The 25,134-nt window shown below is 46.1% G+C and overlaps 1 protein-coding gene across 1 annotated transcript in view; it reads left to right on the top strand.

Annotated features, from left to right (window-relative positions):
• Positions 1-1,285: 1,285 nt before the first annotated feature.
• The window catches only part of ENTPD1 (ectonucleoside triphosphate diphosphohydrolase 1), a 31,371-nt gene continuing 7,522 nt past the window's right edge, over positions 1,286-25,134 (top strand). Inside the window, exons 1-5 of the mRNA XM_084210707.1 lie at positions 1,286-1,392; positions 22,049-22,182; positions 22,565-22,682; positions 23,884-24,034; positions 24,815-24,974. Coding sequence (XP_084066833.1) covers positions 1,377-1,392; positions 22,049-22,182; positions 22,565-22,682; positions 23,884-24,034; positions 24,815-24,974 — 579 coding nt within the window. The 5' untranslated portion in view covers positions 1,286-1,376. The remainder of the gene's footprint in view (positions 1,393-22,048; positions 22,183-22,564; positions 22,683-23,883; positions 24,035-24,814; positions 24,975-25,134) is intronic.

The following is a 25,134-nucleotide window of genomic DNA, read 5'->3' on the forward strand; positions in this document are numbered from 1 at the left end:
CTTTCAGGAATTTGTAGAGAGCGATAAGGTCATGTATATTGTTTTAGTTCATTGATCCTTATTTTTCTGTTCCCAGGAAGATTATAAATAGGAGTGTTGCTTCAGCAGCTGGAGTAATACAGGCCAGGTCAATGTTTGCTTGTGAAGGAGAAGGAACTGATCATTGTTTATGATGGGCTGCAGTAAGGAAAGGGATTTGAAACCCCATGTCCAGAAGTCGTTCTCCAGGTCTTAGCATCAGCAGCATGCTTTTCCTGTCTCTCCTAGGGGCAAGAACTCTGGAAGCTGGTGGTAGGCGCAGAGCTGGACGGTGCCCAGCCACAGAGAGAAAGAAAAAGTGGCAGCTCTGAGAGGGGAGCAGGCTCTGGCACAGGCAGGGCAGAGCAGCTGGCTGCACGTTCTGGTGGCCTGTGCTCCAGGTGACTTCTCCCCCTGGGTGACCAGCAGGGAAGATGCTGGGAAGCTGAGGTCCACTTCTCTGAAAAGAAAGTGAAAGAGCCAGGTTGGTTTACAACTTCCTTTGGAGTGGGAGGCTGACAGCCCTGTAGACAGTAGTGTGGAGACACTTGTGGCTCCTGGAAAGGGACTGAATGTCATAAGCTATGGAGGAAAGCTGCTGGGACCTCTCCAGCACTACCCTGTATTTCTTATTTGTGGTGAGTCAGGATTAAAAAGTGGTGGAGGGTAGGATCCCTTCAGGCCTTCCAGGCAAGAAATCTAAATTGGCTCTTTCACAATTTCCCAGGAGATGCAGCCAGCGCTGTGAGTTCATCTATGGGACAGGTAGGTGCAGGAAATTACTTTTCAGCAGTTATTGCAACTTTGTCTCCTTTCATTATTTGGCTGAGGTTTTTTCCTGTGGGCTGGACCTCAGATCTAGAAACAAGGAAGGTCATCTCTTCTCTGGACGCTACCTTTCATGTACCTCGCCGGTGTGGAGGGTGTCTTCTCAGTCTCGTGCGACTTAGGAAAAAACAAAAACCACAAAAAAACCTCTAACAAAATACTTTCTCTCCGTAGCCACGATGCCCTCCGGCTCCCCGAGCCAGGGATGCAGCCCAGCTCCAGCGCCCTGGTTCCCTCGGGTAGCCCCGGGCACGCACCGCTGCCCCCGGCCGTGCGGCACCCTCCGGCCCGGTGGAGAAGTCCGAGGCGCTGGTAACGTGGCAGCTCTGAGAAAGGCGATCCGTGCTCTGAGAAAAACGGGAGGTCAGCCTGCAAGTTGCATGGATTGAGTCACCTAACCCCTCCCACAGCTGTGGACCACTAAAGCGCCCGTTTTCATGAGCACCTCTCACTAAGGCAGCTCGGAGCCGGCAGAGGCTGAGAGAGGAAGGAGGGGGGAGCGCGGGAGGAGGGAGCGAGCACCGGCACTGATGGACGAGCCAAAGGGTAAGGACAGGAGCGAACCGCCGCTCTCCGAAGGCAGCCCTCATCCCCGGCCAGGGGCGCGGGGCTCGGCGGGGAGCCCCCAGGGTGGCGGCATCCCGCGGCCGGCGCTCGGGGGAGGCTGTGCATATTCATGAGGAGCTCCTTCGGGATGTGCCAGTCAGGAGGGAGCTGCGGCTGCGGCATCCCCGAGCGGCGCGTCCCTCCCTCCGCGCCCGCGGAGCGCTGCCGGCGGTGGGCGAGGGTTCCGCGGCGGGGGCTCGCCGGGGTGGGCGCAGCCTTGCCGCAGTCCGCCCCCGGCTGACATCATCTTCCAGCCCCCGGACTCCCGGTCGCTCCTGAAGGGACAACGCCGAGTTGTGACCGGGGAGCCCGGGCGGGGGGCTGCCCGCGGGGAGCCGGCGGTGGCCGCGGGCCGGCGGTGCCCGGGCGGTGCGGCGGGGCGGGCGGGAGCGGGGGCTCCGCGCCGGCGGCTGCCGGGAGTTTGTCCGCGTCAGTGCCAGGGATCCCCTCCCTCCCTCCCTCCCCGCGGCGGGCAGGAGCCCGCGGCCAGTCCCGGCTGCCGCCAGCGCCGTACCCGGGCCGGCGCCGCGCTCCAAGGGCGAAGGGGGCGGGGAGGGCAGAGCAAAACTCGGGGCAAGTGCTGGCTGTGGGCAGAGCTCGGGGGGAAACAATGGCTCTGGGGCTGGAAGCGGCGCGGTGCCGGTGCGAGGGGCTCTCGGTGAGTGAGCTCGGAAGAGGAGGATTCCCCGCCCGGCAGCCCTCTGGGCTGAACTGCGGTCCTGAGGAGCGGGGCAGGGACCCGGCGATAGCTGCAGATGCTTATTGCACCGTGATTTTTCTACAAGATACATGTCTTGTACTCGGGTTTGCCTTTTATAATCAGCTGACACGGTGCACGTAGCGGCACTAGTCACAACGTTTGGCAGAAACATTTCCTAGTTTAGTATCAGCTTTTTTTCTATCTGGGTGCCTTACCCTCTGTTTACAGCGCCTTCTGCAACACGGTCCGTCTTTCCGAGCTGCTGACAGCACCGCGCTCTGTGCGGGGCTTTCAAACACAAAGCAGGAACTCGGACAAATACACAAGAGGCAGCAAGGAGGAAAATATTTGGGCAGATAGTTTCTTGTTCAGTACCAGGTGGAAGTCTCTCATTTATCATTGTTATGACAACGGGAAAACAAAATGCGATTTCTTTTTTCCCCCTAGAATAAACAAAATGTTAAACTGGACCTCTCCAACGTTTTATCTTCATAGAATGTGATAAATGGCATTTGAGGGAAAGGAGCATTTTCTCAGTCTGACATACATCAAAATTTAAAGCAAAGACTGGCAGAAGGAGAAGGTTAGCTCATTAGTTTATGCAGTCATGAGTGAAGCTGGAAATATTTGGAGATAATTTGCCTCTGTTGAGGAGGGAGATAAGAATAGCTTTGAAACCAATCTTTTAAAAGTTTCATTCCAAAAATGAAATATAATGCTTGAACAGAGATGTCTTTTCTAGTGGATGAGGAATCACAGGGAAGAAACTTGGATAATGAGAACTGATTTAGGAAAAACGACCATGTAAGCCTTCTTTTAGAAAGTGGAATTTTAAAGAGACAGAAGGAAACCAAAGGAAACTGACAGTGCTCAAGCCAGCTGCAGATGGGGCAATGATGGCTCTGTAACAGGCTGACCTGCAGAGCATGCAAGTCTTGCAAGACCCTATAGAAAATTAGTGCAATAAGTAGCAAAGAATTGCATTTCATCCGTGTGGGAAGAGAAAACTCCACTCTGTTTCTGAGAATGCCTCTGGCAGTATCTTTTCCAGAGGCAGCAGTCAATGGGCTCAGCACGGGGCAGTCTGGGACAGGTGGTATTCATCAAGTAGTAGGAAGGTTCCACCTTGAAATGAGGCACAAATGCACACCAAGAGCGGGTCCTTTCCTCAGAAAGGAATTATTAAGAAGTGTTTCAGTAAGACACCTGTTTCCTGTGAGCCATGTCCACAGGGACTGTAATAAGTGCCTTTGGAACACTACTCTTCAGTTTTAGGAAGCTTGTTTTTAAACACTGACACCGACAGCTCTGCTTTGAAATTGGCTAAAATGGCAAAAAAATAAATTCTGTTTGGGATGTTACATAGCAACAGGTTTTATCATTGATCACTGAATACTTTCTTGGGCAGAAAGCATGACAGCCTTAAAAATACATGTTACTGGAAGATACATGGGTGTGCTTCAGTCTGGCAAGAGCATGACACTGATCTCATGTAGACAGCAGTGAAAAGAAATAAACCTTATTAAATGTATCTATTTTAACATAAAAGGTACTCATGTAGTAACTCTGATTTGGAGGTCTCTATAGACACAGAGATTAATTAATCACTGCCTGATGACTGCTCTCTATAGATCATTCAAGCATGGAACAGTAATAAAACAAAATCTGACAGGGTAAAAAAAAAAGTAAAGGAATGTGAATGGAAAAAATCACAAGTTTAAAGAAGACATACTGAGCAGTACATCAAAGCCAAGAATGAAGATGACTTTGATTTGTTCATTCAAGCAGTGAAGGCAGCAAATAGAAGTTAAAATAAGTAAATGAAAAGGAAATGGAGAAAGAGGAAGTGGAGAACATCTGATGGAAAACATAGACTCTGAATTGGGGAAGATTATTTAGAGAAAGTAAAGATGTCAGGGGGAAATCTAAATTCATTAGGGCCAGGCAGAATTCAAAGGAGGCATTTAGTATGCCTTAGGAACAAAATAATGAGTCTAGATCAATTGCAAGATCATTATGGAGGTGGACAGGGCAAGATTTTAATGACAATGCAAGACAAAACCAGAAAAGTGTTGACTAAATACTTTTTCAAAATTGGGGAAGGAAGGGAGGCAATGAATTCTGATATGAAGGAATATTTCATGGATGTTCATGGAAGTAGTTTGTTTTGTAGATTAATGTTTTGGGGTCAATAAAGTTTAACAACAATTTGAAATGAAATGTGCCTAATACTTACTGAGAAGATCTATAAGGAATAATGTTCATTTTCAGCAAGCTGGAGCATTATGGATATCTCTGACAAAGGGAAGAATGCTATTGTTCATCCAATATCCCAGCAGTATGATGGTGGGTATTCTGGAGAGCTACTGCCAATATAGTCTGACATTATATATATAAATATAAAGACTTTATATAAAGTCTTTACATAAATATAAGTCTTTATATAAAGTCTTGTATAAATTACTAGAAAAGTCTCCTCAGTAACCAAGTGTTAATGGCTAGTTTGATTATATTCTTTTGGTTTTGTAGAAAATAAAACTTATCAAAGCAACTTTCAGAATAATTTTGTAGAAATGGGTAACATTGTCAAAATGGATAACAGAATGAAAGCATAAAAAGGGAAATTAGTCATCCCAGAGAGAAGAAAACTTAGGAGTTCATGTGGCCCCCTCAAGTGAGCAGATTGGTCTGCATCCTAGGGTGGAGGTAGTCCCACTTACAAGAGTCTGCAGCAAGAACTTCAAGGAATATGTTTCTTTTGGGTTTGGAACTTGGCTAGAGAATGCACTTAAAAGAAGGAGTGGTGGGAAGTATTTCAAGTACTAGTAGATCTTTTAATCTGTCTTTGCTTTCTTGAAGGCTCCTTTGTTTACACAGTAAGTCAGCTGACTTAAAAAAATAGCTGTCACACAAGCCTGGTGTGATTCCCATTTGGAAAAAAAAAACAGGCTGCATTTTCTCTTATGCATGTGAACACTCACTGAAGTTCTAGGGAAAAAAATAAGTATTCTTAAAAGCTGAGTGGCTGTTGAATAAATCTGGGCTGTAAGTTAAGGGACTTCCAAAGCCTGACTCTCCGGATAGTTAAGAACCACCACACAAAAGGGGAACTGGAAGAACTGAGTTCCCTGGCTGGTATTTGACAGCCATGGTCTGGATTATAAGTGTAGGACTGGGAAGGCACTGGTCCTTTATTTTCCAAGTAATTATTTGCACTTGCTTTATTTTCCAGAGGAAAAAATGTGGTTGAAAAGATTAAATATGAATACCTTCCATGTTTAAACTTCTTCACAATAGATGCACTTCCAATGTTGTTCTGATTGCAAAAGTCTCCCAATGACTCTCTAGCAAAGAATGAACTACTGGATTAAGACCTGGGTAACAATAGACCTCAAAAATAGTTATCAAAGGAAATAATCATGAAACAGCTGTGTTTTCAGAGGTATTCTGCAAGAGGCCTGATGGCATTAGACATTTCCAATAATGATCTAAAAAGCATAAAATCGCTGCTGATTTGCAGATGGACTTTGTCAATGCTAGGAGGACCAGTACAAGTACCAATTAAGTCAGAGGAAAAAGTCTAAAGAAGCCAAGAGTGGTTGGAAAGATAAAGAGCAAATAAAAGGCTTTAAGCCAAGCTTGTAAAAGCACAGCTAATGTGACTTTGTGAGGAAAATTGGACATTCAAACACTGAATAGACCAGAAAGATTTCCAGACAATGTTGTTCAGAAAAAAATGTGTAGAGGTGTGTGCATGTATGTGTATGTCTATAAATAGATATATATCTGGGACAGCCATAACTCAGAGGTTTTGGGTTCTTCATTACCATGGAGGGAGAAGGTTGTCCTCTAGTCAACCTTATTGTGACCACTGCAATCTGTTTGCCCCTTGACTTGTAATTACCAGAAACATACAGAATACCCTTGAGGAATTTCTAGAGGAGAAAGAATAAATTTAAGAGGCTGAACACCTGAAAAGCAAAGGGTTATAGAAGCTATAATAATTTATAATCTTTTTGGTTTTACCTAAGTTGCAAAACTGGCATCGTGTGGTGCAGAAGTATCAAGCTTAGTTACATTCCTTCTTCTCCTAAGGCATCTTTCCACCTGTGGGTTTGAGAGCAGCAGGAAATGAAATTTTTGGATTAATACCCTCTGGGTAGGTATTTTATACCTTCTTTCTATCCCAGTGCCCAATAACAGTGTTCCACAGAGCAGGATGTGGTTTGAAGTGTGAGACAAAAGCTGGGTTCTCAGCTAAGAAATTATCTGTTCAAGGTGGTTAAGATTTGGTTAGGGACAGAAGTGTTTGGGTTGAACTTTGGGATGAAGTAAGTGATACTGAAATTACTTTGGAGGGCCACCTCATAAGGGATTGGTATTGCTTGAGGCTGATCAGATTTAAATTGTAAAATTTTGGATCATGTTCACAAGAGAAGCACCCCAGCTGGTTTTGAAAGCTGAGTTAGATGGGGATTACTTATAAAACTCTATTATTATTTTGTCATCTAGCTGTGAGAACTGGCTTTAAGTTTCAACTCATTGGAAACCTCCCTCTGAGCAGAACTGAAGGTTTGTGGCAGGCATTTCCTTCAGAGTCTCTTAGTCACAGAGCTGTTGCCAGAATGCTCACAGTGGAGAACAGCAGAGCCTAAGGGTGCACTTCTACTTTTTATCATTTCATATAAATCTTGCTGCTGAAAGACAAAAGGCACCTGTCCTTGTCTCTAGCCTTGTTCTTTTTATTCTGTGATAAGTTTCAGTTTGTCCAACTTGAAAGTCAACACCGGCCCAAGTGAGAGAAGAGAAGGAGGTTAAGGGTAAAAGTCACTTTCATGAAATTTATTGGGAGGTGCAGGAGGAAAATCTTCACTGCAACACAAGGAGAGACACGAAACAAGCCCTGTGCTCTGAAACTCTGCATTAGCAGTACAAATTAGGAAAAGGGGAAAAGTGTGAGAGACCAGATGGAAGAGAACAGAGTCGGCTACGTGCACACTGAACAAATTCATCTGCTCACATCATCTCATGCATTCGCTGCCCCCAAATGTGGGAAATGCTGCAAAGATCTGTTTCCCAGGCTGCTCTTTGGGCTCCCTGTCCCTCTGTCCCTAGAGCTGCCCTGGCTGTTCACGCTCAAGGGTGATGCAGGCAGTGTAAAGTCAGTGCTGTCACTGTCCTGTTGGTGCTTAGCCAGCACCAGCAATGCCACAACTCTGCCTGTTGGGGTTCTTGTCTGAAAGCCTTGGGGCCCATATTTGTCCATTCCAGCTTGGGAAGAGCTTTCAGTCAGGATCTGCAGAGCCACTTCACTCTCTTCCTTTACACTGCCTTTCAAATTCCCCTTGTGCTGTCAACACAGGGATTAAGTTTCTACTATGAGGAGCCACGCATCCATCAGTCTGACCTGTGCTGTTCTGTGCTCCCTTGTGACCTTCACCCAGCTGAGTACTACATCTCTTCTGAATAAAAATAACCCTTATAGGGTAACTGACTGATTTACAGGCTGGGACTTGCACCTTTAGGCAAACATTTTCATGTTGCTTAAGTAGAAGTGAAAGGCTCTTAGTCTGATTTATATTCTCCCCTTTGATTTGTATTCTCCTCCTGAGAATCTTGACCCTGATCACTAATCATGGTGAGTGCCAGAGCATTCTTGATGGAGAGGATGCAAAGAAAAAGGACCTATTTTTGCAAAGGAATGAGATTTAGTTTGCTTTCTATTAACTGTCTGCAACCTCTCAGCCAAAGCTCAAACCTGGCCTTTGAGCTCTGTGTGCTGACTGGAAAAGGTGAGTCAGCAGCTCAGGACTCAGAAACCACTTCAGCCTCTCAGCTGGTTCACAGCACTGTCACAATCTGCTTGTAGGGCTCCTGAGGCAGAGAAGGACAGGAGGGGTGGTTCAGCTGCTGGTTCAGCTGCTGTGGTTTCTCATGCTCACCAGAAGTCCTGCTGCAGCTGGGGGCAGGGGAGGCAGCAGCATCTCCACCCTCCTCCCTGGGTTTAGCAAGAAGGGGTAGACTCCTCTAAGAGTGAGGGATGGAGGCAATTTGGAGTGCCTTCATTACAGGTGATGGCTGGAAACACCAGAGTGCGTGGCAGAGCCCAGGGAGCAGGCATGCAGTGGGAGGAAAGGGGGAGCTGCTTTGTGGAGGGTGGGTTTGCTGGTGGGGACAGGTAATGGAATGGGATTTGTTCCTCTGCTGAGAACTGTCCCTCCCTGCTCTTTGCCAGAATGGGAGTGGGCAGCTCCTGCCAGGGAGAACATCTGCTCTTTGCCACAATCAGCCCCTAGCTGCTGGCTCCAGATTCTTTTGGGAAATGGACTGGAAATCTGCAATTTCGTCTTGAATTGAATGTGCCAAATAAGTTGATCTAAAGCTTCTATATATTTAGTCTCTTATTTCACTGAAATAATGTAGGAAGCTTATTGTTTGTCAGCTTTGTTTGAGACTGCAGTAAACATGAATGCAGTGGAAGCCAAAAAGAACCTTATTCTGGTAAATCTAGTGGTCAGGCTCTTGTTTACAATACTTAGAAATACTGCTGTGACCAAAAGCATGAAAGCCATACAGAAAAGAAGGAAAGAATGCTCCAGCACAGTTCTTTAGAATTTATTCTGTCATTAACTAAAGAGAATTAGGACCGTATTTGAAAGGTGGAACTATGGCATAAGACAGAGGTAGGATGGTCCCTTTTTGTGGCAGAGCAAACAGAGCAGTTAAGCAAACTGTGAAACTAAACCCCTGCACTTCATCTTAAAAATAGTGGTTTACAATAGAACCTGGCCCCATGCTATGCACTCCTTGTTAAAGACAGTAATTTCACAGTTGCTTTTTAGGTTACAAAGCGTGTCTCAGCTACAGAGACCAGTAATTTCTCTACCAATTTAAGAATCTTCAGTCCTGTGGCCACTTGGCACCTAAGAATGTTAACTGGATCCCAGAGGCCTTGCTGGGAATAGATGTCCTTCTGTAAATAAGGATTTGGAGAACTACTTTTGCCTCTCTGTTTCTCAGGAGATTGTAACAATATATTTACACGTCTCAGGATTTTTTGGTGTGCTGTAGCAGTTAGTCTTTAGTTTATTGGCATCTTTATAATGCAGTAAGGAATTCTTTTAACTCTGCTGGTTTCTCCTTCCTCCACCCCTGAAGTCTGCAGGAAGGAGACACAGGGAAGGCCTTCATTCCTCCATGGGACTCTGATGCCTTTGTTACCCTTTTCCAGCCCGTTTCTTCTAACCTAAATGACATTTTCAATTTCTATTCCCTGTTTTTAAAGTTGTAGCAGAACGGCATAGAAATTGTAGCATGAGTCATGTGCATACTTTACTGGACCATTAATCTCCAAATTGTTGTTAGTCTGGCAGAACATCAGAGAATATATCAAAATGATGGAAGATGAATTTAAGAGTAGCTGTAACCAAAGTGTGCTGCTCTTTCCCTGGACCTTGGCAATTCTGCCTCTCTGCAGGAGAGAGTGTGGTGCAACCCCTGGCCCATGAGAGCTACCAGACAAGTGGGTGAGGTGGTCCAAGGGCAGAGCAGTGGGATGTCTGCTGCTCTCTCATGCTTTTTCATCAACCAGGGGAATAAGGCTAATGGTGCTGACCTCTGTAAACTCCTTGGCAATGTATGAGTGAAAAGCACTGTGTCAAATTTAAGTGTTATGAGTTGTTATTAGGGAAAGGCTGACAAAATTATGATGGGGCCTCCAGCATTACCTGGTTTTTATGTTTCCTGTGTGATGTGGGCAGACAGCACTGCTGAGAGCTGGAGTCAGCTGTGAAAGCCACAGAGCCAAGGGGAGCCTGGCAATATTGGGAAAGTAGTGGGAGAGTCCTGGCCTTGCTTGGTGTCTCTGTGCTGGGAGAAGGCTGGATTCATAAGAACGTGACATGAGAAAATGTGAGTGCAAAAAGCCTCCTTGTGGTGCAGGGGTTCTGCTCTGGGATAACTGCAGCTGTCCTGTCCCGCAGGAGCTTTATGGGAGAAGCTGATGTTAATGCCAGCCTTGCCCTGCAAGCCTGGATACAGGAACAGTACCAGGTCTTGGCTGCTCTGGTGACAATGGTCTCACCCTGTACTGTCACAGGCAGCTGCTGGGCAGGTGACAGGCTGAAAACAGCTCCAGCTCTAACATTGCTGGTGAGATCTTGGTTGAAAACTGTTTTAAATCCTCAGTGGTGAGCCTGGTAGTGACACTCAGGGACAGGCTTCAGTGTTGCTCTGCAGGATTTCAGCATCCTCTTAACTTCCCAAAGACTGCCACTGCTGCTGTGCTCGTGCTGTGCCACAAGCTCTGAGCAGGAGACCTGGCTGCATCTGAGCAGCAGAACTGGATGGTAACCACAGCAGCCCTAAGACCTACTTCCTTTGCTGCTGTCATAACCTAACCAAACCAAGGAGACCCTTTCCAGCTGCAGTGAAAACACACTGTGCATAAGGCAGGCACGCAGCTGGAGGTGCAGGAATACTCCAGCTGGCCTGGAGGAAATGTGAATGGAAATATGGGTGTGAGAGAGAAGAAGCAACAGATCAAGGAGTAACAGAATGGTCTGTATTGATAACCAAGGATGTAACTGACTGCACTAAAACCGGGTAAGTGCTGAAAAATGTGTTTGCAACAAGTCTGACTGCCTGTGCCCTGATAAGCCTCACATGGATGGCGTGTAAGGAAAAGGCCTGAGTGCTGATAAAGGGCAGACTAGTCCTTGGGGAACAAAACTGCTCAAATAACACAGGGATCACAATAAACTCAGAGCACAGCCTCTGTGCAAGTTGTCCTTCTCCTCTCAGGGCAAGCAGACAGACAGTGGGAGCTAAGGTACCCAAAATGAGGGGGGGGAAGGCACTGAGCAGCCACCTGCTCTAGATAAAAGGGCTTTCCAGGCAGAAGGCTCACCCTGTGGTAACCACTAACTCCTGAAGATGGCAAAAGACCTGCTCAAGAATTTGTAGCTTGTCACTGAAGAGGAACCCAAGAGGTGCAGTGAGGATTTGGCACTTGGCACCCTGGGTCTCACCTCACAGAGGATCCTGTGGAGCACCTCAGCAAGCTTGGTGCCTGTGAGTACAGGGGGAGTGAGGAAGAGTGGGTGAGAATATGGGACCAGAACAATTTTTCAAGACTAACATCGTCTTCCTGTTTCGTAAGGTCATGTGCTGTTGCTGCATTAATTTGCTGTATCATAGCTACATTACAAACTTCTCCATTCTTAAACAAAGCTTTCACATATTTTTTCATTTATAACTGCTAAGATCATCAGAGTTTAAGAAGCTTTTGTTTTGATGTTATCAGGGTAGCAAAAATATAATCAGGCCTAAGTTGACCTGTAAGAGACTCTAAGGGCTGAAAAATACTGGATAAAAATATCAGACAAAACAGGAGGGCAAGGAAAATTCTCAGATGCTTTCAGTGATGGCAAGTGCAAAACTGAAACTACTTCCAAGCACTTTGACTTCACTGCTCCCACCCAAAGCAAGCTGACTTCCAACATGCCTGCGTAAAGGATGAGCAGGTCACGGCCCAGGAAGAGCCCTACTGCTGAGAGTCCTCTCAGTGAGACTGCTGTGGGAGCCCAGCCAGTTCATAACTGGGTTTTAGGCTAGGGTTCCCACATCTTCTCTGAGGAGACAGCCCCCAAGAGTCACTGCACAGCTCCTCTTTCTTCTTCAGCTGCTGGCCTTTATTTCCATATTTCACATCTCTTTAAGCGAGCCCCATCTCTTTGGGATCAAATCCTGCTTTCAATTAGTGTTGTTTGCCTTCTGAGCATCTGAAGTTTGAGTTATTTTTCTCTTGTTTGTCTTTTTCTGAGTTTAATTGTTTCCTGTATAAGATGGTGGTTTCCATAGATACCTCGGACATCATTTATCACTCCTTCCTGGACATACAGTTCCTTCCAATGAATTACACAACAATTTGCCATATCTGCTTGAGACCTTGGTTTCTTCATCCCTATCACTGCTATACCGAGCATTTTAACACTGTTGTTCTAACATGTCATCTTGATAAGCTGCCTTGTTCTCTTTACACAGCTTTCAATCCACATGATGGAACTCTTGTCCAGCCAGTTTTAAATTCAAACATGGTACATTGCATGTCTATTTTAGGATTTTGTACTGATAATTGTTGGAAACTTTAGCTCAGCTTTTCTCTGCTATGGGTAACTGTTAAACAGAACAGTGTTTTGTTATTTTTGTTCCCCTCCCCCCCGCCCCCTTGAGAAATGTTATCAAAGAACAAAGTCTGGCAAAGTATTCAGGATTGGTATGCTCCTAAATGAGAGCTGAGATAGCAATGACGTTGTTCTTTCAGACAGCTCCAGCGTGAGTTTTCTCCCTTTATCCTGTCTCCACCTTGTCCCGGAGGAAGGCATTTGTCCTGGATTGCAGAGGTAGATGCTAACGTGAGTCACTGCTTGGTATTTAGTGCTGACAAATTAGAGCACTATCAGTGTCCCCAAATCCTAACAGAAACAAAGAAAAATCTGGGCACGGTGTAAGTTAGTGCTCTCTTGGGTGTATTTGGCTCTTATCAGGCTATTCAATGCACGAGTGGGGCTGTTCTGCTGATTCAGCATCACAAGAAATGATGCCAGGGCAGCTCCAGGCCACACTTAAGGAATTACAAAGGAGACCATTAGAGTCACAAGTTTTCTCTTTAGCTGATTTATAAATGGATTTGTTTTCTTTCTTGCTCATTTGTCCCAGAGCTGTTAATAAATAACCTTTTCAATGTCCCTGCTCCTGCAGGAGATGTGAGAAAAATATGTGCTCATGTGAACTTGCTGCAAGCTCTGCAGCTGGGCTGGAGATCCTGGAAGGCTGGAAGGTTGGCTCTGGCTCGAGCTTGGTACCTCCCATCCCAAGCCAGAGGGAGAATGGTGCTGAAAGAGGCTGGGAAACACAGTGGCTCCAGGGAAGCAGCAGACATGTAGCTCCTTTGTGCATGGGCCCAGGTTTCTGGACAGAAGGGTGGGCTGCTGTGACTGTCCCCCTGTAACTACGCTGCCTTATCCAAAATATTTCATGTTTGTATTTTGAAATATTTGAGGCAAGAATAGTGGGGAGAGGGAAGATTAATGGAGATACACAAATTGAAGGCCAAAATATGGCTTGATTCTAAATGGGTGTCTTTCCCTAAGCCTCATTCTTATTTCAGGATCCACTGCACATTCCAGTAATAAGTAATCTGAACTTTAGAGATTAACAGCACCCCATGCCAGCCCATTCATCCAGCAAAACTCCTTTGCTGTTTTGTTACATGTCAGCGTGAGGCTCCAGCCTTTTCAAAGTGCTCCTCTGACCACGAAAATTTGGATTCATATTTACCTTATTACCTTTGCAGCTTCCAAGAAGTATTTCTTCTCTTATGCTCAGGAAGTTTGTCAAGGTCTGTGCCCCGCAATAGCCTTTGATCCCATGTTCCTTACCATTGGTTGTCACTAAAAATACCACAGGGTAATTTGTTTCCTGCTATTTGAAATGGAAATTGTAGCAGCATGAGGAACAGAGAATTATATTCATGCCAAATATCATGAGCTGAATTCTCCTCATGGTTTGTGGGAATCCTAGTTATTAAAGCTGACCTCTGAGAAATCAGTATATTTTTCCACAAGGCCTAGACAGTGGATGTGCTTCTCAGCAAGAAAAAGAAACTATGCCAGCTGTTTCTTGTCCTGTGCTCTGCAGTGAGGAATGGAGATTACAGTGCTGACAGCTGAAGGTAGAGGGGTGAGTTGGGAAGTGTTTAAGCACAGTGCTGTCTTTTTTTTATGCATGCAGCCCAAACCCTAGCCTGCTGAAAGGAGGCAGCAGGGCTGCTGCCCTGCCTGAATAGCAAGGGGTCTTTGCTTCTTCTGCTGGGATTAGTTGCAAAGGGAAGGTGCCTACAGTGTTCTCTGCTGCAAATGGATGCTATGCCTCTTAAGGGAGGAAGAACTCACTGGGTACCTTATAGGAGTGAGAAATACTCATCTAAGACAGCAAAGAGATGTGCTGAAAATCACAATACCAAGGGGTGGCACAACCTGGCTATAGGCAAAATCCCGGGCACGGTTAGGCACTGCAGCATGGGGGCTGCTGTGGAACGGGCATCACCCCGGGGGCCTTGCCAGCAGCTCTGCTGATGCTGCACCAACTTGGGACAGTGTTTGTGTGTCTGTGATCTGTCTCCAAGGGGTTTAGCCCTGAATGGGAAGTGAAACTTCAGGAGAAATGCTGGTTGCTTTTGTGTGCAGAAATGGTCGGGCAGCGCAGGCTGACACGCGGCACTTTGGGCAGCGGTGCTGTTTGTTTGGACAGCAGGGAAGGGAGCCCCTGAAGGCAGTAACGCTATTCAACATCAACACAAGGTGATCCCAGGAGTCTACAGCTCAGAGAAAAACATCCTCGAGGTGTGGTGAGAGGCTTGGTGGCCTCAGCCCCTTCAGGGCAGGGCAGTGAGTGCAGGGGCTCACAGGAAAGCTGGGAGCTGCTGGGGCTGTGCTTGGCACCACTGGGAGCCAAGGCGGTGGGTGCAGAGCAAGCTGTGCGTCAAGGGGTGCTTGGATCGCTTTCCTCTGCGGTCATTCCCCATCAGAACCTCCTGTGAGGCGTTGCAGCACTTACAAAGCTCAGGACTTTTTGTTCTCCAGGAAGTTTCTGAACTTGCTGGCCCAACGTGGGTGTTGAAGGGGGGAGTGGTTGTTCTGGAGGCTGTTTCCTCTCTTTTTTTCATAATAACTTGTACATCCCCCTCATGTGTGGGTGGTTGATGGGACACAGGAAAGGGTGGGCCATGCTGGGCTGGTGATGTGACTCACACATCACCCATCTTCCAGTGTAAGCAGTGGTCCTGCTGTCTTCAGCAGCAACATAATTAAATATTTGTACACAATAGCTGCCTGGGGTTGAACTGGGAGCAAGGGACCGAAGCAACGGAAGATCAGTGCCTGTCACCAGCCAGGATGCTGGGGACAGAGACAACCATGGTTTTCTATGTAGGGACAAGAAAAGCTGATATAATGGTGGATTTTAGTGAAAGACAAGGCAATTTCTCAGAACTAAGGGTGGCCATCTCACAATTTACTTTGCAATTACAATACATTACTTCTAGCTCAAGAGAAATGCGTGTTGACCTCAGTCACAAGAGAAAAAGAGGAATTTCTATGAGAGTTTCAAATTATTATAAAAGTAATGAACACTTATTCTGTGTCAACAATGTCTGGTAGCTCTTAAAAGAAGTAACATCACAAAATAAAAAATACTTGAGCTGAATCAGCAGAGTATTTAAAACGTGGAATGCTAATAAGAAGGAGCCCATTCTCTTATTTTGTTCCACAAAAGCCATAATCCAACTGTTAAAAGTTATGTTAATTTAAAAATAATAAAATCTCTTAAAGATGTATATTCAGAGGCAGTAAAGGAAGATAAAACCAGTGCAAATTTAAAGTTGGAAAGTGTAAAAGATGGTCAGAAGAAGCATAAGGAAAAAAATCATGGCCAGGGAGTTAAGAAGAGAAAGAAGAATGTAAGATCTTGATCCCAAGTGGGAGCCTGGCAGCACCATTGGGCCATTGCAAGTCTGTGTATTCAAACTATCAACAAAGACAAAACTGAAAGATGTCAGTGCTTGGTGCATCTTTTTTTTTTTTCCCCAAAAAGACAAACAAATGCCTTCACATCATGTGATAGTCAAGCATATTCAAGCAATAATTTAGCTGGTAAGCTGGGGAGGAGGGGAAGCCCCCTTGAGCTCACTGGATATTTTTTGATGAAACTTCAAGCTTTGTGGATAATGGCAATAAATCTTCAATTAAAATATAGCTTTGATGGCTAGTAGGAAATTAATGCCAGAGGTTTTCTGGCAGGAAATTGATGTAACTGATAACAGTTTTCTCTTCTGATTTGAAAAACCTCTTTCATGTGAGAATTGTAAAGAAATGGATAGGAGTACAAGTGGGATACAGGCTTAAAAGTCCAGTAACCATCATATAAATGTGAAAAAACTATCTAAAGGTCATAGTGTCAGCACCATCCTAAGACTTGCTGGTTGTATTTAAGAATATTGAGTATATGGGTCTGACTGCTGTGATGCAAGCCAGAAAATTATCTTCCCACAGAGAGATTATTTAATGAACAGGCACTGGGAAGACTTGGCAGGGACAGTGTGTAACACCAGGGAGGTGGGCTATGAGGCCAAGGTGGGAGGGGGTGTCAGTGCCCTGCAGAGAGGGAGGCTGAGCACCATGCCCAGCCCTGCACCCTGGGAAGGTCTCTGGCAGGGGAACCTGCTTTGTGCACCGTGAATGGGGCACTGGTGTGGCAGTCTGGGCCCCTGGGGCTCATGGCCAGAACCTCTCCCCAGTGTGCTGCAGGCAGCTGTGGAGGGGAGAGAAATGTGTGCTGCCTGCTCCTTTGTATCCATCTCTTGCTCTTATTGCTCAGCTTTTGCTGCCTCCAGCACCCAAGGGCTCTCCAGGATTTCCACGTGCCTTTCTCTTTTCCAGGGAAAGAGGGCTCATTCAGTGTGTCTTGTGCAATTTCCCAGGGCTCTATCCCAGCCACAACACTCAAGCAGCAAAAGGATGAGAACTCCCACACCAAGCAGTGCTGCACACATGGAGAGCACCCAGCAGGGTGGCTGCCGTGGCTGAATTATGTCTGAACAAAAGCTGGGGCTTTGTTGGGCAAAGGAGGGAGCACCTCTGTACAACTGCATCTGTATCCCACAGGGACAGCGTATGCACTGCATTGGCTTTGCTGACAGCATAACTTATGAGTGCATTGTCCCATTTTACTGATTCCCCTCCTTCTCAACCAAGGAAACGGAACTGGGAGAAAATCCAGGAGCCACCCTCATCCTGAGGTGGGATTGGCCACACCAGCGCTGGCAGACAGAAATGTCATTTGTCTGAAGACAATTAATGAGCCCTCTTTACTCTTCTTTTTTTGCAAACTTGACTATTCAAGTCCTTCAATCTTTCCTCATAGGTCAAGCTTTTAGGCTTGTGATCTTTCTTGTTCTCATCTGGAGTTTCTCCAAGTGGTCTACATCTTTCCTGAAAGGCAGTGTCCAAAGTTGGTCATAGAACCTCACAGGAGGATTTACCAGCTTTAGATGGAGGGAAAGATTACTATAAACTGCTGTAGCTGCAATAACATTTTCTCTGGAAAAGCTACTTGACAGATTGCTCACCACACTGTCCTTGGGTGATGGCTCTCACCTAAATGTCACATTTGTTCTTGTCCTTCAGTGAGTTAGATGTCTTCACCAGGCTCTCACCTATTTGTCAAATTTCTTTTCAGTTCCAGCCAGCTTGGTGTTGTCTCAGATACAGGCACACTTTATCCTCCAGCTCACTAATGCACAGGTATGTGTGCACATGGGACAGTTGAAGCTGCCAAACTGTATAGCCCAAATTCATAGGACTCTGTGGGTTTTGAGACATGTGGGGATACATGATTTCAGTATCAAATGTCTCTGAGAGGCAGCATCCAAAAAACCCATTATACTGTTTGGATTATCAGTTTCACTGACACTTCAATGTTTGTACTTCAGCACTGACAAGTATTTCATCTGGAAAAATATAACCCAGTAAATGTGTACTTATTGTTCTACATAGCACTACAAGGAGGGCCAGAGATCACACCAGCATTTAGGTGTGATCAGTTTTTGCCATATGAATAATCAAAACTTGGAGCAGAGTCTCCCACACTGTTCCATGTAACAGTTGTAAAAAGTGATGTAAAAGCCTGATCTGGAGCTTGAATTCTAATTTCAGCATGATGAGTGTCTTGTCCTGATACTTTGAAATAAAGCCCCTTAAACCAGAGCCACTGACTTACTCTATATGTGCTTGTATGTAAATTCTAAGACAAACCTGAGCCTCTTCACAGCCTAAGAAAAGGCTTTTCCAATATGCTGGCCTGAAACAGGTGGTTTACATTACTTTGCAGCAAAGTCTTCTTAGGTAACATGCATACAAGCATGCTGACATGAAAAAGGCAGATGAAGAATGAGTAAGAAGTCAGTTGGGGACAGGGAAAATTTCATAAAAGGGTTGATAAACGAAGCAGTGTGGCTCTTCTGAGTGTTTATGCACTCAGCTTTTTGGTTGTGGTGAGTGAAGACAGGAGGGCCTTTTGGGTAATGTGCATCAAACCCTGAACGCTGCAAGTTCCGCAACCTCACAGAGTAATCAGAGAGGTAATTTCAGGCAATTCAGCCTGAAAAACTTCATGACCACTGAAATCTCATTTTCACTCAGCAGGAGGATGATGTGTGTGTCTCCTCCCCACGCTGAACAGCAGCACTGACTGCTCCCATGCCCTTTCCCTACCATCACTGCCAGCAGAACTCCACAGACACGAACCCCTGCAGTTAGAAAATGTGCACAGACTGCATCACCAGAGACCCTCTCTCCTGGGTGGGTTTGCTGAGTTTGCAGGAGAGGTTCTGGCTTGACTTAGCACAGCCTGTGCTGGTGGATGACCATGTTTCTGAGGCAGTACAAGTCCCCACCTCACTTCATTTAGGCTGGGACTGTATCATCTCCTGTGGAATGGGTTCACTGCTGTGCAAGGCTAGACTCCTTGCAGCTCTGGTAAGGATGCTCAAGAAAAATATAAGCAAGTAATTCTACATGTAGAGAAGTGATGCTGGACTCTTCAGTTAGACAGAAAAATCTGGGAAAGACAAAAATCCAGAAAGGATCATTTCTTACAAATGGAGTAAGGGAATAAATTCTCTTAGGACTGGGCATTTCAGAAGTTGTGAGATAGGAGTGGAAGACAGGTAGAGAGAATAGAGGGACAATAAATAAATTACTGCTGAAAATGGGAACGTTTCTGACCACAGAGAGGGTGCTGAGAGCATAAAGGTGATGGTGGGAACTGTCTCTGTCAGTGTGGCACTTGTGCAGTGGAAGAGGGATGGTTGCAGTACAACTTCTTGTGATCCCTCCTGTAAGAGACTGAGCATGAACATCCAAAGGAAAGATCAGACATCAGCTTTAACTGTTGTGCAAAGTCAGAGCTTACAAAAACACTTGTATTTATTAGAGATGATGGGTCACAGTGAGAACCAAGCATGCCTTTGGTCTATGTACAGCATCTTTCCTGCTTGACATTCCTAATGTCACTCCTTAAACAAGCCTTAGTCTCTGCTTATTGCATGTCTAAAAGCAGCTGGTTATCTGATTCCTTTTAACTTCTGTTAGTAAGTCTTGTTTGGTGAGAAGGGAGTTGAGGGTGGGCAGCCTTGGCTGTGAGTGACATCTCCTGGCACGCAGAGGTGCTGTTGATTTAGTGTAGTTGGGCTGGAGGGGCGATTTCCTCTTTGTCTTGAGCTCTGGAAGACACAAGAGTCACATCTGCTTCCTTGCCTTCACACAGAGCTGCCTCCCACGCTGGTGTGGTCTTTCCTGGTTATTCACTAAGAGCAACAGGGTTTCCACAGCAAAATTGCTGCTACCTGGAGTGACTGACAACATCCTCCCAGTTCTCTGTCTTGGAGACAGAACGGATGTTAATCTGTTTATGTTTTGGGGCATCACTGGATGGAACCAGTGGTAGCCCCTACAAAAAAGCAAAGATACCAAAATTGGAAACAGACAGAGATGCCTGAGCAGCTGGGCTGTGCTCCAGCATCTGGAGAGTGCTCAATGCCCGTGCAGCCGGGCAGGGCTCCAGCATCAAGCAGCTCTGAGCTCTGAGAGGAGAAAAGCAGCATCATTTCTATGCCTACTTATGGCCCTGTGGGATGTTTTAGTCACTGCACACAGTGGGCAGTGTGAGAGAAAGAGTAGAGATCTCTCTGCTTGGATTCTGACTGGGCACAGGGACAGAAGATTGTGTCTGCTTAGTCTTTAGCTGAGGAAAACTGCTAGTGGAAGGCAAACCCTGGGGCCTGGCAATCAGTCAAGTACTGCTCCACTTGGTGGACACTGGGGAGTGTGTGCATGGCATTCAGCAGTGAGAATGTGAAACTAAGGAGCTGGAGGAAGCTGGAATTGCTTAATTCTTTGGCCCCTGCAGAACCTGCAATTACACCTAGAGCTGATGGAGGTAACCAAGTGCACAGAAAAGAGAACTAATTGAAATACCTCACCTCTCTGAACAAACAGCAGGTGAATTTTAACCACATTGAATTTTTTACATAGATTTGCAGTGTTGGTTTTTGTTTCGATTTTTAAAAATAAGTTTGTCTTTTTTAAACAAGTCTGTCAAGTATTCAAGTCTGTACGCTTTGAGTGCTTTTTGGAAGGTTATTACTTTTTTGCACTACCTTCTGGATTATGCTTATCACCTTGTACCTTTTCTTGTATAAAACCTTTCAATAAAATGCTTCTTGGTAGCATTAGAGTTCACAGAGATGGATGGTCTGGTATGGGATACAGCAATGAGGTCACCTACCTATAAACCCCAGAGTCCTGAAAAGTGCTCATGATACTGAACTAAAATTCAGGCAAAAATCATATGCAAGGTTAAGAAAATAATGTGCCCTGGCAAAAAAAATTACTGATCTCAGGCCACAGATGGGATGCAGACAATTATCATTATGTCTCTGCCTTCAGACAAGGGATTTCTAGTTCATCATTGGGATGGTCCATTACAGTGAGAACAATACTCCTGCTTTGCTGCCAATGCTGGCACTTTCAGAGTGTGGCTGCTGAAAAGATACAGCAGTCTGACAATACCCATCACAACAGGAAATCTGAAAATTAGAACTTGTGCAAAGTCACACATCCTTCATTCCTGCGACTGCCAACACGTAACAAATTTGTTTGTGGTCGCCTCGGGGCAAGATCTCAGAGGAAGGGTGGAACAATTATGTGGATGTGCTGTGCAACTGTCAGCAGCAGTTTCAGTTTTCAGGCATGCTAACTTCATATCTATACTGTGCAGCTAATTTTAATTATAGCATCTGCTTTAATTCATTTTCTAGGGTTAAAATAATGTTTGCTCAACAGACATGCTCAGTGCTATCGTAACCTGAGCCAGCTACTCTCTCCAATGAGAAGGGAGGTCTCCCAGCTGTCATGCTCGGCTGTTTCTAATCATTTCAAGCCCTGAGTTCTGGGCGTTTTTGAATACAGTTGGATAAAATACATTCTTACTTCCTACTGTCTGGTATGTGCACTAGGCTATTTTTTTAAGCTGCATTCTTGGAGATATTTGTAAGCATGCTGGCCCTCTAATAGGCACACACAAAGTGCAAGCGTTACAAGCTTCCAAATTTCAAAGTTAACCTCAGCAGATTTACACAGAGAGAGCACAGAGCTCCAGGTCATCTCCAATGGGCCAATGTTACATTCCCAATGGGCCTGTCTGAGGCATCTTCAAAGCTAGCTCCACTGGCACTTTTAGGTTCCATTTTCTCTAAGAAGGTAAGAAGCTGTTATTTGTCTGTAGATAGAGATTTCCAGAGGTGTGTTGCTTCTTTTCACTTGGGCTAACTTCTGAGAATAACTTGAGGATTTAGGGTAATTTGTAAGGTCAGGTAATACTGTATAGTTCTAGAACCTAAGACTGCCTCTCACATAAAACCAGAGCACTTAGAATCTGACCCTGTTCAGAACTTGAATGCTTTCCATATGTGCATGCATGATATGAAGTGCCAGGATGGATTTGGAGCATGGATCTGTGTCTGGAGATCTGGAGACCTCTGGAACACAGGTTCTGGCATACAGGTGCAGAGCAAGTTCTCTCAGAGTGTGATAATAGTTGATGTGGTTGCCTGCACCGAGGTATTGCCATGCTGAATGACTGTAATGTACTTCTAAACATCTCCTGGAGTATTTGTGTGAAAGGAGAAGAGAAACAATTTTCCATGCGAGTCAGACGATCAGTGCTTTGAGTATGGAGCATCACTGTTGGGATACTAACATCCTTTTTCTGCTCTAGTCACAGGTACCAAACCAAAGATGTCCTCAACAAGAACGATTCTACTCATCCTGGGATTCCTCTCTACTTTGGCTGTAATTGCTTTAATTGCTGTAGCAGTGACCCAAAACCAGCCACTTCCGAAGAATATTAAGGTATTACAAGCCGGTACCCTTAGAGGAAAACAAGCTGGGGGGTTAGGTGTCCATAGTGCTCACGGACATGTTGCTGCCCTTACTGGCTCTGGCTAACCTCTTTTTCTGGCTGCATGCACCTCAACATCTTGTTTTACATCTTTGTGGTAAAACCAGTTGCAGCTTCACAGGGAATCATCTCTTAAGTCGCCAGTCCCAGCTTCGCGGTTTCTCCGCTCCTGTTTCCTTTGCCGGGAGCTTTGCACTGGAGCTCTGCTGAGAGGAGCACTGGCACACAGTGCCCCAGCTGGCAGACAGAGGGGCTGTGTGGGGCTGGTGCCCCAGCACAGAGCGTGCGTGGCTCGGTGCCCCAGGTGTGACGCGGGCTCTGCTTTGCCCGCAGTATGGGATCGTGCTGGATGCGGGATCGTCCCACACCAACCTCTACGTGTACGAGTGGCCAGCAGAGAAGGAGAACGACACCGGGGTGGTGAAGCAGGTGGAGGTGTGTAAAGTTGAAGGTAAGAGGAGAAAAAGGAGCTGGGGAATGTTTTATTACATTATAATGTAATAAAAGGGTGAAGGAGGAGAAATCTAGGGGAAGAGACCAATAGTAGAAACAGTGTTACACCTGTGAGATAATGCATCTCACTGGCTCCCTTGGGGAGCTGTATGTGCCTGACCTTCCTGGGGAAAAAAATGCATCCACTTTTTCCTGTGTTTTCAGGATGCTTGGAATTAATTGCTTTTTGGAAAGAACTACACCAAAGAATGTACTTAAATAAATAAAATCTCTGCATGCACTCTTGCTAAAGTGCTGATGAAAACAATGAGAGGGGAGAGCCACAAGGCTCTGTGCAAGCTTGTGGCTTCTGCACAGGGCTTGTAGCTCAAGGTTGCTCAACTTACACGTGTCATGGTGCTTTTTTTGTTCTATTTAATTGCTGTGTATATACTGTACGGTTTAGGAAGGCATAAATGAAGTCCAGGGGTGCACACAACAAGGAACAGCACAGACCATCATGGATCACTGCGTTCTGAGATGTTGTCAGACCTGCCTGGGGTCTTTTCAGGCCTCTGCAGTGCAGGAGAGAGCCCTACTGCTATCAAGCTGCTGTGATAGCTGCTCAAGGCTGCAGCATCCCACATCACCTGCAGCACACTGAGCATACAGCCAGCTGGAGCAAATGGGGCTTCACTGCTGCCATGCAGGCAGTGGTCCTGGAGCAGTCCAGGGAAGCAGGGGACACATGGCAGAGAGGGACAATGATTTTTTCCTTGGGTTAGCATGAGACACAAAAGCTGCAGAACACCCAGTGTTGTAGTGTGAGTAGAAAGTACACAAACAAATGACAGCATCTGCCCCTGGAGGAGCAAGGATGGAAGGGTCATGGATTTTCAGGCACAGATCCAGGGTACACCCAGGCAGACTCAGAGAAGAGACTGCAGATGTTCAGGGCATGCGAAAGACATGGCTTGTCTCAGCCCTCATTGCTAGTTCATAGCCTGCTTTGCAGGGAAAGGGTGGGAGATGCTGGGCACTGTGACCACCCACTATCTGCATTGGGCTTAGCTGGTGCTGTAGGATTTCTAAAGCTCTGCAGAAATGGGATGGTTGAATCCGATTCTGCTGCCTGTGATGTGGTTTGACACACCCGCTCATGACAGCGTTCTGGGGTTATGCTTGGAGTCTGAACTATAAAGTGTCTGTACCTTCTGCAGGCCCTGGGATCTCAGGTTACTCCCATGCCACAGAGAAGGCAGGTCCCTCTCTGGCACAGTGCCTACAACAAGCAAAAGAGGTGATTCCCTCAGCACAGCACAAAGAGACACCCGTCTACCTCGGAGCAACTGCTGGCATGCGGCTTCTCAGGTACTGCAGGGCTTGTCCCTTCTCCTGAGCACTGCACCTGGGATCACCATGCATGTGCAGTGGGGGCCTCTGGGGAACAGTCCTTGGACACACTGCCAGCTCACACTGTGCCCAGATACCCTCCTCTGCTGCTGACCTCTCTGAGCCCTGAGTCCCCTGGACTTCTCCGTTGCTTCCCCAACCCGCCATCTCCTGCATCCACATGCAGCACAGAGACAGCAGTGCCCAAGCTGATGCCCTGACATCCCTATAATAAAGGAATGCCCAAACAACCCCACAGTGTGGTATTAGGCCCAGATTTTTGAGCCCAAATATGTTGCAACTCCCCACAGAGGGCCATCAGAGGCTAAGGTAATTTTATAATCACAACCTCCTTTAATTTGTGATTTTCAGGAGGGTGACACAGACCTCTCCTGGCTAGGACAGGGAACTGATCTTTGGTATATATTGCCTGGGAAATCTTCCTGGGGATATCTTCTGGATTTTTTCTCTAATGGTGACAGTAAAGAGATGTGCAATTTCTGTCAGAATACATGCTACAGAACAAGAGCTCTGGTCTACCACTCCCAGCTGCAGGGTCTCTAAATGTCAGAGTTGGTGGCAGCTGTGCTATCAAGGTGTGACAGAGAGGACCATGGCCAGTTAGAGCTGGATGACTCACACGGATGGCTGACCTCTGATCATTGACACTTGGTGGGGAGTTGCAGCCTGCCTACTCAGAATAAAGCACACAGAGAGCTGTCAGCCAGAGTTACTCCATCCTTTCTTCTGTTCATCCAGATTGCAGAATGAAAGTGCAGCAGACAAAGTCTTGTCCTCAGTAGGAAACACACTACGCGCAGCTCCCTTCAACTTCCAGGGTGCCAGAATCATCACTGGTCAGGAAGAAGGAGCCTATGGATGGATCACCATTAACTACCTTCTGGGCAATTTCAAGCAGGTAGTAAATCTATAGCAAGACATTTGAATCATTGGCTTTCAGCACTTTGTAAGTCCTGCCTTGCAAGAAGGTGTCACAGGCACTCTCTTCCCTTGTAAGCCATTTACCAGGGATCGGGAAGCTGCACATCTTGCCTCAGCAGTTGCTGTGAGTACATCCT

The sequence above is a fragment of the Fringilla coelebs genome, assembly GCF_963513975.1.
Source record: "Fringilla coelebs genome assembly, chromosome: 8".
Taxonomy (NCBI): domain Eukaryota; kingdom Metazoa; phylum Chordata; class Aves; order Passeriformes; family Fringillidae; genus Fringilla; species Fringilla coelebs.